This window comes from Monomorium pharaonis, chromosome 7 (genome assembly GCF_013373865.1).
Source record: "Monomorium pharaonis isolate MP-MQ-018 chromosome 7, ASM1337386v2, whole genome shotgun sequence".
Taxonomy (NCBI): Eukaryota; Metazoa; Arthropoda; class Insecta; order Hymenoptera; family Formicidae; genus Monomorium; species Monomorium pharaonis.
This window is the reverse complement of record NC_050473.1, coordinates 12,490,694-12,506,835: the sequence shown is the minus strand read 5'-3', so window position 1 is coordinate 12,506,835 and position 16,142 is coordinate 12,490,694. Positions and strand designations below refer to the sequence as shown.

Below are 16,142 nucleotides of genomic sequence, written 5' to 3'. Positions count from 1 at the left end.
TTAAGAGATTAATCGATGAATGCACGGGTTGCTGATCATCACCTTGACTGGTTCAAATGCATCGCTATCTATAAAAAAGGAAGATATTATCGAATACATTTTTCGAGGAAATATTGGTTTACATTACGTAGTAGCCGTATCGGATTTAATGTTCCAATCATATCACTGGTACCTATCAACCAATACAAGTGTCAAAGGCTACCGATATCTTAAACAATTTTGTGCCTTCTTAACTTGATATAAACTATTACATTATGATGGGAAACAAATGCTGAAATAATTCAATTAGCCAATAAGAACAAAATCAAATAACAACTTTGGAAGAGCTTTAAAGAGCGAGGTGTAAATGTCTTCCGAATATTGTTACTCGATTTATCCCTCATGTTAAAATATTTCGTGACTTACCATGTCAGTTCCTAAATCGATGCACAGGATGGTAACGGTACCCAACGGCAAAGGAATATCGCAAAGGATGAACGCCAAGAAAGGCGAGATTTCGGGTATGTTGGAGGTCAGGGTGTAAGCGATGGACTTCTTTAGGTTGTCAAAGATTAAACGACCCTCCTCCACGCCTGTTACAATCGAAGCAAAGTTGTCATCGAGTAAAATCATATCGGCTGCTTGTTTGGAGACATCCGAACCAGCGATGCCCATAGCGACACCAATGTCAGCTTTTTTCAAAGCCGGCGAGTCGTTCACACCGTCACCTAAATCAAATTGATTATTTGTACACATTTCAATTACAAACAATTATATCGTGACTAAATGTAATCTCATGTCAAAAATAAATTTATCCAATCAAAAAAATTCAAGGACTTAATCCTAATTGAACATTTTCTTCCTAATACGTTGTAAAAATAAAACTCGTGTTAATTTTCCTTCAAGTAACTTACCAGTTACAGCGACAATCGCGCCCATTCGCTGACAGCCTTCGACGATGATAAGCTTTTGCTGAGGCGAGGTACGGGCGAACACAATTTCGGTGTGGTACCTGAGAATCTCGTCCAATTGGTCGGAATTCAGTTCCCTGAGTTCGGTTCCGTGAATGACCGCGGCTTTAGCCTCACGAGGATTTACTTCAGATACTGGGATATTTAACCGTTGTGCAATGTCCTCAATAGTTTCGTTACCTAGAAAACAAGAATGGCAATAATATTAACAAAATTAAAATAAACAAAGTAAAAGTTGAAAATTGATTCCTTTTTAGAAATGAATGGCGCGAATACAAATTAAAAGCCGATTGTTATGTACGACTATTAAAAGCAAATGATTATTTTACGTATTGTTAATTAAAATATATAACGACAAAAAAGCTGACCACGTTGCCATATTGTATCATTTTTATAACTTGACACTATCCTCTAATAAAATCGCTCCAAGTTCCGCGTACAAATAAGATCGTTATAAATTTTAAGCGCGATCTACTATCTGAAATGACGTCTCATTAAGAGATTAAACTCATAAAAGTATCATAATCAAAATCGACGCGAATAAAGCTTCAGAGATACCGCGACGATATCTAATCTCATACATCATCCGAGAATTGTTTATATGATAAAATGCATTGATACATAACGTGTGAAATGTACCTTCAGATATAATGCCGACGGATTTGGCAATGGCTTTGGCAGTGATCGGGTGGTCACCGGTAACCATAATGACCTTGATGCCAGCGGAACGGCACTTGGCGACCGCGTCGGGCACCGCGGCTCGGGGCGGATCGATCATAGACATCAGGCCTACGAAACGGAGCCCGTCGACTGGGAAGTTGGGCTCGTCGGCATTGAATTTGAAGCCAACCGGGAACTTGTCGGACGGCAAGATGTAATCACAAAAGCCGAGCACTCGTTCGCCGAGTCCGCCCAATTCCAAGTACGCGTTATTAAACGCCTCCTTCATCTCCTCGTCGAGAACCTACGAAAAGTATGTGGAAAAGAATCGGTTTAAAAAAGTTGGAAAAGATATCATCGGTGGATACAGATAGATAATCCATTAATAGGTAAGTCACCTTCTCTTTGCCGCCGATAAATATCGTCGAGCACCTATCTAGAATTCTCTCGGGAGCACCCTTCATCACCAAGAGATGTCTAGGATCGTTTGGATCGTCCGATTCGTGTATGGATACCTGATATTTATTAGTAGAGTTAAATGGAATCTCGCAAACTTTCTTGTTGCGTTTCCTAATGCCCATGACATCGCCCAATGCCAGTTCCATACATTTAAGCAGCGCAGCCTCGGAGGCGTCGCCGTTCACCTCTCGCTTCAGAATCGGCTCACCCTCCTGGCCCGGTTTGAACTCGGCACGATTACACAAAGTCGCGATCTTTGCCAGCGCCTTGAATCCTGGACTAGTGCGATCATATTGCAAGCCGGACTGATCTTCCGTGGTATCGGCGTCAATGATCTGATTATCGAACCACATGTGCGCTACCGTCATACGGTTTTGTGTAAGGGTTCCAGTCTTGTCCGAGCAGATGGTCGAGGTCGAGCCTAAAGTCTCCACAGCCTCGAGATTCTTCACCAGGCAATTCTTCGAGGCCATTCGCTTGGCGGTGAGAGTGAGGCACACGGTCACAGTAGCGAGGAGACCCTCCGGTACGTTCGCCACGATAATACCGATTAGGAAGATAACGGCGTCGAGCCAGTGATAACCCAAGATGAAAGCTATGACAAAGAATGTGACGCCGAGGAAGACAGCGACACCGGTAATAAGGTGTATAAAGTGATGAATCTCCTTGGCGATCGGCGTCTCACCGGTATCTAAACCGGACGCAAGACCCGCAATCCTTCCCATCACCGTTTGATCGCCGCAACAGATCACTACGCCTTTGGCTGTGCCTTCCACCGCGTTCGTTGAGAAGAAGGCGAGATTCTTCGTCTCGAGCGGGTTCTCGTTCGTGAATTCGGGCGACCTTGATTGCGGTTCGGACTCGCCCGTCAATGAGCTGTTATCCACTTTGAATCCACGGGCCTCGATGATTCTGATGTCGGCCGGTATTCGGTCGCCGAATTTAACCTCGACGACGTCGCCCAGTACAAGATCCTCCGCCCGTAGGGTGAGCTTTTCACCTTCCCGGATTACGGTGGCGAATTGCGGCACCATGTTCTTGAACGACTCCATAATCTTGCTCGACTTACTCTCCTGGTAGTACGAGAATATACCCGTGACTATCACCACCGCCGCGAGGACGATGCCCAGGTAGAGATTGTCGTCGTTCGGGTCCTCGCTGGTCGAGGCCTGGATCGAGTACGCGATAAAGCAAAGGATCGCGCCGATCCATAGCAGAAGGGCGAAACCGCCGAACAAGTTCTTGCAGAATTTTACCCATTCTGGAGTCTGCTTCGGCGGCGTCAGGGCATTCGGTCCGTCCCTTTCCAGGTTCTCCTTCGCTTTCGCGTGGCTGAGGCCCTATTATCGTTTTTATATTAATGTCATTAACAATTTCGATTCAAATCGAAAAGACATTATCGCACAACTATTATCGCATGTTACTTACGTTTTCGGGGTGCGTCTGAAATCTTTGATACAATTCCTCAGGTGAGATTTTGTGGAAGTCAATATCCAACTCCTGCTTCAAGTCATCTAGGTTGTCCCCCCGCTTCCCCTTTGGGTTCTTCCGCCGTGACTGTTAGTGAGAACAAACAGAGAAAAAGAGAGCATTATCGAAAAATATTTTCTGATAATATCTTCACCATATATCGATGTTGCACGTGTACACAACCTTAACAGCTACACTTACAAAGCTCTGAAGCGAATTACATCGTATTATCGCGTATTATCATCGTATTAATCGATGAAATACTCTGATAATTAAAAGTATATACAAGAGAAAGAAAATTATCTCGAAGCGCAAGAGTCAAATTACAAGAATCGAGATTGGAAACCCAGCGACGAGTGAGGACAGCCTCTGTAGCAGAAGAAATCGATTGCAACGATATCGTCGAGAAGCGAGATGAGGCGAACTGTAATGATATCTCCTAAGATGAGGTAGGATTGCACTAGAATGATAGGAATGTTTCAGAGTCATGCAATGTCAGCGAAAATAATTGATGAGTAACCAAGTTTCAATGTAGACGACGAAACTGTATAAAATAACGTACATTATTTTTTCTCGAGCAATTGAGCGTGTGGAAACTCCTTTGTGCCTTTTATTGTAATATTTGAAAAAAATTTAGTGCAATACTATCTCATCTTACATTTCATTGTTATTGAATGGAGTATACGAAGCTTTCTTCTCTTAAGAGAATGTAATGCTGTGCTATGTCGAACGTTGAATTATTGAAGTACGAATATGTCAATCGAGACCTAAATCGCGAACAAAGTTCTTTATCATGCGTTAAAAGTGATTATGATTATGAAGCTGATACGAAAGTGAAAAAAAATACGAAAGAACACTGAAGATCCGGAAGTGACAGCGGAAGAACAAAGGAAATTTCCTGTAAGAAAATTTCTATCGAGGCATAGAAGAGAAACGTTTACGGCGATTACAGGCCAGAGAGTAAGAAACACATTACCAAGAAGCAAGAATTACAGAGATCAGCATAGAGGTAGCGATGAGACATAGAGGAAGAGAGAAAAAGAAACAGACAAAAAATGGAGTAGAAAAGAATGAAAGAAATTTAGTCCCATTTAGTTTATTCATCTGTTGGTCAAAGAAGCGCACCAGATCCCAGAGATATTAATTATATATGAAATTCGTATGGACGTAGAGTCCATCTCTGAATATACCTTGTACATCCCATCTGCAGTTTTGTTGTCGTCACGAATGTTGGGTAACGTAGCGACCCTGTACGAATCTGAGCGGCCATGCTGTAAAAAATGGACGATAAAAAAATCATGAATAAATCATGCGGGCGTAATACAACAAAAATACAAACGGTCAAAATAAATGTACAGATGTATATGACAAAATTATAACTTAAAAATAATAATGTGATGCGAATCGAGATAGCGCGCGGTTCCTCGCAATGGTAGGCAGGTAGACGATCGTACGAATAAAACGCCTAGAGAACTGTGTGATGTAGAATCGAGAAGTGCGTTCTTTTACAGATTCAAGTGAACGTCGATTTCATGTCGAGGAGATGCCTATTTTCAATTTCACCTTCAAAATTCTTAAATGTCACTTTGCAAATGATCTAACTGCGCGTAAATGTCCTCCCCTTTCGTCGCGATTCAACGTCGCCAACCGAATGGACCAGTTTTCTCACAGTGCTTGCGATCATACCGAGCGCAACTGCGACCTTCTCATGCAAACGAGAGAGAGGGAGAGGGAGAGGGAGGAAGAGAGAGAGAGAGAGAGAGAGAGAGAGAGAGAGAGAGAGAGAGAGAGAGAGAGAGAGAGACACGTGGCCGGCGCGCATTCGACACGTGACATCCGCGGTGCGCGGAACAGAAGCCCGATTTTCAAGAGCGACCTCGGCACGACCGCGTTCGGATAACGACCGCTTCCGGTAGTGTACCGGTTCAATGGAGACTCGCTCGCCACTATGCCCGATGCTCAATGGTATCCCGTAATCGCGATTACGAGAGTCCACGCGATGCGATTCGCCGTACTCGACCACCTCCCGTCCGTCGCGACGACATAATCGCGAAACCTTAAAATTTTCCACCCTCGCAAATAAGATTATCGCCGATTCTCTATGCAAATTTGAACGGAAAATTAAACAAGTGCGCCATTTTCAGTTTTAATCCCGTTCCTGACATTCCGCGCGAATAATCGCAAATTTACCCTTTGAGAGAGACTACCTGAAATGCAACGTAAGCAATAATAAATTTGCATCGTATGTAATAAATTTTGTTTGAAAAGAAAACAATAAATATAAAACAGAAAGCAAACGCCAAATGAGCGAATCGACTTGCATCGTCTTACTTTTTACCATACGTTCAATTGTAGCTACCTACATATTCCAACATTTCCGATGAATATTAAACAGCCAATTATTGACACGTGCGGCTTATCACGTAGTGATATCTTTCAACAGTATATGCGTAACAGTAACGTCTCGACCATGAAGAGCAACAATATTCTCACGTACCGGATGAACTAACTACGAAACGCGAGACTAGTGACGTGGACGCGCTTACACGAGCGCAATTGCCGCGCACGGCCATTAATTCTGTCACGGTGGTTCGTTACGGCCGTCGCAGCGATTAGATAAAAGACCAACGAGTCGACAAATCGGCAGTTACCATCGTAAAAACGTAACCGTCACCGTCTGACTTTGTGCGTCCGGTGACTGCCGTCTGGTTCGCAACCGCCACGCCACGCCACGCCACGCCGCGCACCGCACCGCGCCGGCTCGTATACGTAAACGTCAATTTCATAGGTATCATTACCTCTGGCCCATCTCGCGCGCGTCGCTCTCGCTCACGTCGTTATTGAGGAAGCACGATTATGCAATTTTACGGGTCACATACGCACCTCGCTTGATTGTCCAGCCCGTGTTTGCGCGCCACTATTCGTTGCGTAAAGTGTAATAAAAGTTCAAGATAAATAAACAAAGTCTTTTTCCAGCTTAACGTATACAAATTAAATGTATTCGGCAAAATCCCTTCCTATCAAATTAATCGATATCATTTATCATTTCACGTTCCTCCCCCTGGTGCCAACTATAGAAATTAATTTGAAAAGAAAATTTAATTTCACTATTATTTCAAGTTTTTAGAAAATATACTCACACCAGTTTTGCACGAACAATGAGAATGAACGCTAGACGCAGGATGAACGCGATTTCGACCTTATGCAAATTTGCACGGGTCGGTATCATTTACGAGTTCACGGGTTGAGTTACAGAGTCGGTTCATTAGAAGCGGAAGTGGTCGAGCTTTAGCGATTAGATCGCGTTTGTTATATGACCCCTTAATACGTTTTAGCATTTCATATTTTCCGTTTTATTATATTGCATATTTTCATGCCACGAAACAATGACAAGCGATGATGTCATACAAAACAATGAAAAATTACTCATATGTATTATCACTCATATGTATTTTTTCAAATTAAACATAAACTAACTTATATTCTATGTAAATTTTTGAAGTTAATTCGAAAAAAAAAAGCAAATGCACGATATTTCTTTTGCGGTTGTATAGATAGAGAGACATTGACTTAAGACATTAAGGATTAACTTTAAACGATCGTGCCGCGGTGCCGCGCGCCGCCGGCGACGTCGGCGTCGATGGTAATCGCGACGACGCGGCAGTAACGGCGCCGCATACGGGTCGACGTCGCGTGTCCGCGCCAAGAGGGGACCGACTTCAAACATGTTGAAACCCTTCGCAGTGTGAGGAATTCGATAAAGGGATTAAAATGTGCCTTTATCTGCGTGATAATTTATTATTATCAACATGCCTACATTTTCTAAGAAAAATAATCTTTTTATCTATGTAAATAAAATAAAATCAGGTTTTTCTCTACAGTTCTCGAGCCTTTTCAATGATAGACCGTTATTTTACTGATGTAAGATAGATTTAAACCCTTTCACTCTCTCCTATCACTAAAACTTGTCGAGAATTTCAAGCACGAAACGTCCACGTTCCAAGCACAATTTTAAAGGGCGGACAACTTGCGATCTATTTGCCAGTTGAGACAAGGTACCATTCAGACATGACTGGATGATAATTTTCATGGCTGTGCATCCCTCTCTTTCCTCCCATATTTTACATTTTGTTCTACTTTCCTCATTTTTTCCCTACCCACCCCATCGTTTTTCTCTCTTCTATTCCCCCCCCCCTCTCTCTCTCTCTCTCTCTCTCTCTCTCTAGCTTTTCTCGCCGATTCGGCTCTATTTCTCTTCAGCCGCGGGTCGATGATGGCGACACGGAATCATCGGTGGAAACGCGCATGCGACCTACGACCTAGCCATCTCTAACGAGTGCCTCCCACTGTCACGGATCAATACCCAAGTAGGGCACCACCGGCTATACGTGTTCTCTCTCCTTCTCTCTTTCGCATCTCGTTTTATCTTGTACAGCCTTGTCTCGTCTTCGCACGGAGTATGGTGTACCTAATAATGTGCATAAGCACGTTGATATATCGCGACCCCCATGATAGCGCATCCAGGAGACACACAAGCGGGACATCTCCCTACTTTGGCGCGACTTCCAACAGTCTCGGGATCATGTCAATTATCGATATTCGATACTAGTATCGAGAGAAAATACCGATGACATAGCCAAATTTATCTTTGTACACAGAAAATATTATTGGATAAAGCCTTTGTATACTCGCGAATAATAATGAATGACTCAGATTGTTATGTTTGCCATGTATTGTGTAATTGGGCATTATCAAACAAACTTTATTACGCTGAATGATTTAATTTTTATGATTTGAATCGAGGAATCGCATTGCGCAGCTAATCTTTTGTCAAATCGGCTTGATGCTTATCAAGCTTATCTCTAATTGCCATCCAATTTTTTTTCAATATGCCTCAATAGATAACAAGGTCCAGATATATTCGTACCTCAATAATAATGTACAAAAAATATTTTTACGTTAATTATTTTTAGGTACTTTTCAAAATTTACAGTTGCCAGCAACTTTATAACTTAAAACATGACAATTTTATAAAACTTTGTTAACATTTGGACACCATTACAATTACCGTTGTATCATACTCGATAAAAAATGTATCATTTACAAGAATTTCCTTTTTATCTTACGGCAAAGTAATTGTAAATGAGTGTAAATCAATAATTTAAGTAAATTGATTATATAAATAATAAATTGGCATTTGTATAAAATAAATATTTAACTAAAGAGAAAAGGGAAACGAAAGTCGTAAACTTTTACTTTTTTTTATATGTCGATCGATGGATATATACCCAAGACGGATTCTCAGAAATTCCGATATAATGCGAAATGTACATTTAAAAATAACTACGCTTAGCAAATATTCTACACACTACTGAATCTCACGTCAGTGGTGCAAGGACGAGAGCGTTAGTTTCCTGACAAAGGTGAAAATATCGTTATAAAATACAATGACCGTCACACATGCAATATTGAACCGCATTTCACCCACGGCAAAGCTGAAAGTCGATTTCGTAAACGGCATCGACACAGGGCTAAATTATTTATGAGAAAGACACGCGCATCCGCGCGCGCTTTGCTCGATATTATTCGGTTTGCATCGGTCGCAATATATTGCGAATAATTTAAGCCTGACTAAACTTTCCTCGGTGTTCTCAAAAATGTATAGACATTATCGCCTATGAAAAAACCTCATTTGCGTAATTAATATTATACATTTATAAAAGTTCCCAATTTATTAATCTAATAATTTGACGTTTAAATATTTATTAATACATTTTTCTAAATAAAACACTTTTGTGGATCCTAGAGATATGCTTGTATTACTGTGAAAAACGTGATATAAAGGTATCAGAATTCTTAATATGTTGGACCTTCTCTTTAAGAGGCAGAGTTAATAAGATGATCAAAGTCATAAACTATGTGTCGCATAATTTGAAGTGCATATGTATGTGTGCTATGAATTACTAGACACAACCAATTAAGAACTTTTAACATCTTCCACGTCTTAAGGGATTTGAAAATTAATCGGGTTAGTTATTCTCGGTTTTTAATTACTGTTTATCGGAATAAAACGCGCGTTTATTTGCGTCTACAGCCCGCGCACACCCTTTACTAGACGAATGTTTTTCATAGATATGGAAACACGCGATGTGGATGAGCCGTTTGTCAGCTGGTCGATATTTGGCCACTGCCGCCGTTCAGAACGCGAACACCACGTTGCCATGCAACGGCTGACTGACTGACTGACTGACTGACTGACTGACTGACTGACTGACTGACTGACTGACTGACTGACTGACTGACTGACTGACTGGCTGACTGGCTGGCTGGCTGGTTGACTGGCTGGCTGGCTGGCTGGCTGGCTGGCTGGTCGGCTAGTCGTCTGACTGGCCTTGCACGTACCCTCACGCATTACTCACTCTTACAATCGCCGCGAGAGGAGAGATCTATGCATGTGACGTCACGTAGAGTGCGTGGCACAGGACGTTTTACGAATTAGGTCAAGAGGGAGAGATTGGTCATTTAACTCGAGCACACTACGTAGCCCCCTATATGCATCAAATGTGATTTGTCGGACAAGCCGATTTTTCTCATATCAGATGCATCTCGTAGCTGATTTGCACACTTTCGCAAATTTTTCGAAAAATGTAGAAAACAATCACGATTGATATTTTGGAAATACTAGATATGACAAGATTCTCACAATAATTACTTAGTTTTAATTTGCGCATTCGATAAAATACTCGATTCAATGTCAATATGTACAAGCAACTTGAAGAAACTTTTATTTTTAATCATTCGCAATCAATTTTTCTTCAATTTCTTTTACATTTTATTATATTTCATTGTATTTTTAAATACCGACAAATAACGTCGAAAAGAATAAATTTTTGTCATATATTAATTTCATCTAACCCAGTCTATGCATTTCTCTCGCTATTTCTCTTTCTTCCTCTATCCCTTATAAAATTAAATTTCCACGAATCCCATATAACTTGGAACAAACAGCAAGTAATTCAAAAGAATACGCCTAGCAATTAGAAGCACGCAACTGAATAATATTACGCTGAAAGTAAATAACGTGCAGCTTCGAACAAATGAAAAAACAAACAAGTTTCAAACACGTCATTATTTATTTTTGTTACTTTAATTTTATGTATGTAATGTATTCTCTCGAGTTAAAAATACCCGAGAGACGCAATTTACTTGTTAATGATTCAACTTCCTTCTACAAAAATTTCGCATCGTTTACCTTGAAGAAATTGAATCGCGTGACTTGTTGAAGAGTGATTTATCGATAAAATGTCTTCACGATTCACATGTTGACATGTTTACTAAAAATGTAATTAAATTTTTTAACGACAGTACGTAAATAATGAAAGTAAAACAATGTCAATTATCATCAAAAGGACTTGAATGGAGTGATTTCGAATTTGAAAAAGTAAGTAGATGTGATCGTGTACACAAAGCACATTTTATGTTATCTAATGATAATGAATGAACTTTACAAAAAGTGTGCAAGCACAAATTCAATCGGTCGAAGTTTTCGATTAATTTACGTAATACTTCCACACATATGTAAACGAAGACTGTTTATATCAGGAATTCCCAACCAGTGGTCCGCGGACCACCAGGGATCCACGAGAACTAAATTAAGGTCCGCAAAATAAAGTCACATTGATTTTTAATTAAAAGTTCTCTATTATAAAAATATATTCAAATATTATTCTAAGTTTAATGTTAACTAAAAGTTATGATTAAAATTTATTTTCAAATTCTCGGAATGTTTATTTTGAACCTTGAGGTTCCTGCATCAAACAAAAAAATCCGAAGAGAGCCCTGGTCAAAGAAAGGCTGAGAACCACTGGTTTATATAATTCACGTTTTCTTCAAAGAAAAGATATTTTGTAAAACTACATGTAATTTCTAATCTAATAAAAGATAATAGCTATAGAAGAATTTTTTTTTTTTTTTTTTTTTGTAAACTTTATAAATGTAAATTTTAATCTTGTGTAAAAATATATGTACCTATCGATACACATCATTACGTTCATATGTAATTTTAATAAAAAACAAATTTTCGTGAAAACGCTATGATAAATGCACAATAATCAACACACAATTATCAATTATAATAACTACATATGAATTGAAAAAAAATTTATGTAATAGAGAAATGGATAGACATATAATTAGAATAAAGATAAGAGAAGAGTCTCAAGTGTATCATGAGAGAGTCCAAAAGCCGAATCAATTGTTAAACTATTACATAGATATCGCTCGTAACAAACGAATAATTAAAGAGTCAACTGCAGACGCGTATTCATCTATTTTGCAGGGAATGTATCTTCGGTACTCGACAAATTCAGAATGTTTGCGCTTTAATTACATTTCTCATTTCTGCCTGGTACCTATTTACGCGAAGAATTGTGTCACCGCAAACTGTGTTTCGCTTTCTGATTCAATCTCATTCTAGATTAAACTTCGCGAACTCATTTTTTCAATTACCGCAATCCAATTATTTCACCATCTGGCGTAAATGATTCATGGATTATTCAATACGAGCTGTAGAGCACCTTAGGATGGAACATCGCAAAATATTTTAAGGATACCCAAGGAACCAAATTAAAGAATCAGACACTTAAATTCATTCCAACTTTAAGATTATAGATAAAAAATATGCAAGAAAGATCTCTTACTTGGACAATATAAATGCAAAAATTAATTCGAAGTATGTTTTATATATCGCTATGTCCGTGATATTTATAGTATAAATTTAATTCATTGAGATTACGTCTCTGTATAAAAGTATGAACAAACTTTGAAAATACGTTTCTGTCGATACTCATCCGTAATGCTGCGCGACATGAAGCGAGCGCGGGTCGAGGTTCTGTGATTAAAATTGGATTTTCGTCTATTCTCGTCCGACCGTCCCTGAAAGTCTTTGAGACATTGAATGTATTTATGTCATAACCGCTAGAAGATACCCCCCCCCTCACACACACACACACACACACACACACACACACACACACACACACACACACACACACACACACACACACACACTCCGTCATCTGATGCATTTTCACTAATGCAGACAAGCAGCGCAAAACGATTGACATATGAGTAAGCGAATGCATACATTCGATTCATCAATAAACATGTATACCTACGCGTCAAACAAAAGAAATATAAAAAAACGATTCATTTCTATTAATTTTACAACACCATAATTATCTACAAATATTATCACCTTTATGCAATTTCCTTCAATGCACTTTAGTCATATACATACTGCGACAAAACACAAAATAGTGTTGTGTGTGTGTACCTACGCGTTTCATTAAATATATATTAAATATATTATAAATATATTTAATGTACACTTAATAACATTAAAAATTAAATATCAAATATTGATTTTTGAAAATGCGTCTCGGAAAATAATCGCACGATTACATGTTTTAAATTCATCGCATACAAATTTACATAAGAGCATTAACGTATACAGAAGCGCATAATTAATAAGACATAATATATAAAGTCATTAAAACACATCATAGGAATTTACATTCTCTTGGTCCTAAATGCCTTTATGTAGATTGGTATATACAATGGCCTCATATGTTTCGCAAATTACATTTTGGATTATCCTCCATACTGAGGAAATTTTGCAATTTATACGGATCGCGTGTATCAACGTGTCATGGAAATTTTCGCAATATGATTTTCTCATAACAACCGATACGCGATCGAGTTAACGTACTTATTGACACGACGTCGTCTATCTCAGGATCGACATATGAATCGATTTTTCTTCTTTGCCTTGACATTCTTAGCGTTTTAATATGTCACTGAGAATTTGTCATCATAAATCACGCGATCGGAGAAGATTTAAACAAGATTTAATACTGACAAACGTCATCCGCATTTGAAAAATTATTTCTTCGTATTGGAAATAGTAAGATGTATCTGTTTCGCTGTAAAAATTTACAGTCAATTTACTTGTATTTCTTATCTTTTCAGTTTCAAAAAAACAAACACAATATGCGTGTAAAGTTCTCCTTGTGACATAAGAAGAAGGACAAACGCGATAAAATAACATTTCTGAGTTTTCTGAGGTTGCTTATTAAATCTATTATCTAAATAGATCTGTTGAAAACGGAACGTATATAAAGGCAGAAAAAATGCAGAAAAAATACGACGCGTAGATGCACATGCACTATATTTTCAAAGAATTTATTTAACTACTCATTCATCTCATGCGAGAATTTTAACTAAAGATGCAAACCGACTTGAAAAATTAAATCATTGAATTTAGTTAAATTATATTCAAAAAATTAGATTCTGAAAATAATTACTCAAAATAAAAATAAATTTAATATGAATAATTTGATATTTTATACAAGTGTAGATTTTTCAATTAAACATTATTGTATATAATATATATCTATTTACATAATAAACACTCATATTTTATTATCATTACTTTAGACATAAACGCTTCCTCTTTTTATGTCTAAAATAAAATCACAACAATGTATAACAAAAATTATTATTTAAAAATGTTAAAAAATAAAATTCAAAGAAAAACCTAAATAAAATTTTAAACTGTATCAGCAATCAAAGTATCGGCAAAAAAATAAATCGACTTGTATCCTCGTTGAAAATTCCCAGTTATCTATTCATTCATCTGTAAGACAGAGAAAAAGATCGATAGAGAAGACATGCCGATGTATACATGCGCGCAACAGCTAGTTTTCTTTTTCCATACGATACCGGTACGCGACCGGTTCGTGCTAGTTCATTTTAGTTTAACGATCAAGTCGAGTATGAATTAGGAAAGGGGGAAAGACAGAATTGCGCACGCATAATCCCACAGAAATATCCATACTGAACAAGAGAAAGATGCCGTGCATCATACATTTAGGATTTTAAACTACATTTCGTCGTCTATGATAAAGAATAATAATCGATGATAAGAAAAATTCCGTATATCACAATGCTACAAAAAATTGAATTCTTTCGATTTCTTTGGAAAGCTTATGTCCATTATTTGAAAAATTCAAGGAGATTTATATTTGGATTAAAGAGATACTTTACAAGTTTACAAGTTGCTGTCAGATTTGACTAGGTTTCTTCTTCAATAAACATGAAGATATTTGTTTCATGCATACAGAGAAAATAAAAAACAATCTTTACATATAATTTCTTTATCAGTATCCATTAAAACAAAAATTTCACTTTTCTCTTCAGGAAAGCAATAAAATTGTGTAATTATCGAAAAAATCGATTCGATTAAATCATCGTTACAAAATATTCAGAATTGATAATCAAATTTCAACTATTCTGGAATATTATTAAATACTGCCTTTATTATATAAACAGGCTTATTATGCATTGAGTTAATAAAAAAAGATTTCAAAATATTAAAAAAATATCTAATAAATTAACATCTAAAATAAATTAATAAACATTTAAGAAACCAATATTCTAATTTGCAGTACGTTTTTATGGTTATAAAATCAATATACTCGATTCGCAACATATAAACACGCACATCACTTTCAAACATGTATGAAAGTTCATCGATAAGTTCAATAAGTTCCACTTTGTCCTGGAAGAATACGGTGTGTTCCTACAGATAAAGATTCCTCTTATGTCTTACTATACTATAAAAAAGTAATTTAATATATATGAAAATAATATGAAATAGTACACACACACACACACACACACACACACACACACACACACACACACACACACACACACACACACACACACACACACACACATATGTATATATATTATATATATAATTCCATATTATTCCCATATTTCTTATTTATCCATATTATTATTTAACCGCATCGATTCAATCATATTTAATTTTTATAGAATTGTAGTTGATACCAACTAAAGAAATTTTTTTCTAATTCAAGATATACATCTTTTCAATTATTTCTCTGACCTAATAAAGGCATCGGTCATTTTAGAAGAGCTACAAGGATCTTAAACAGAAGTCTTCGAGGAAGTAATTAAATTCGATCACAACTGGATTAACAGACTTTGAACTCGAAGAAATAAAACAAAAAGCTCAATTCATCTTTAGTTCAAATTTTATCATGATTCCCGACACTAGAATAAAAATTAAAATATTTTGTAATGAATATTAATATGTTATTTCAAAAATAGTTTACAAATTTATTAAAATTTTCAGGAACTATTGCGTTATAAAAGAGCATTAAGAGATGTAAAATTTTATCGCCTATTAATGAACATCGGAATAATCATTAAACTGGGTTCACTTGTATAACCAATGTCAATCGACAATTCATTTAACATTGTAAAAGTTATCGTGCAGTAACTTACAAGCTGAGTCACACACAAAATTTTATTGCAAAATTTCCAGAAACGCCTTTAACTTTGATAACTTGTGCGACGAATCATAAACGAAGCATCGTGTATACGTATCGCTCACTTGCTACAATAAACATACGACTAAAAAAAAGTTTTCCAATTGGAATGTTCTGAATTATTGAAGTTTTTACAATTATTTTAAAATGTGATTTTGGTGTAATAATTTGATCTACTGAT

The 16,142-nt window shown here is 37.3% G+C and overlaps 1 protein-coding gene across 9 annotated transcripts in view; it reads right to left on the bottom strand.

Moving 5' to 3' along the window:
• The window catches only part of LOC105835345 (sodium/potassium-transporting ATPase subunit alpha), a 54,381-nt gene that overhangs the window by 10,311 nt on the left and 27,928 nt on the right, over positions 1 to 16,142 (bottom strand). For 6 of the 9 annotated variants that reach the window (XM_028195080.2, XM_012678518.3, XM_012678519.3 and 3 more), the window contains exons 2-7: positions 4,730 to 4,810; positions 3,498 to 3,626; positions 2,009 to 3,409; positions 1,590 to 1,914; positions 894 to 1,130; positions 406 to 707 (exon numbers count right to left, since the gene is read on the bottom strand). In XM_028195080.2, the coding sequence (XP_028050881.1) occupies positions 406 to 707; positions 894 to 1,130; positions 1,590 to 1,914; positions 2,009 to 3,409; positions 3,498 to 3,626; positions 4,730 to 4,810 (2,475 nt within the window). Of the gene's footprint in view, positions 1 to 405; positions 708 to 893; positions 1,131 to 1,589; positions 1,915 to 2,008; positions 3,410 to 3,497; positions 3,627 to 4,729; positions 4,811 to 5,902; positions 5,930 to 16,142 lie in introns of those variants that run through there. The other 3 variants (XM_028195078.2, XM_028195079.2, XM_028195077.2) reach the window with 2 other exon arrangements.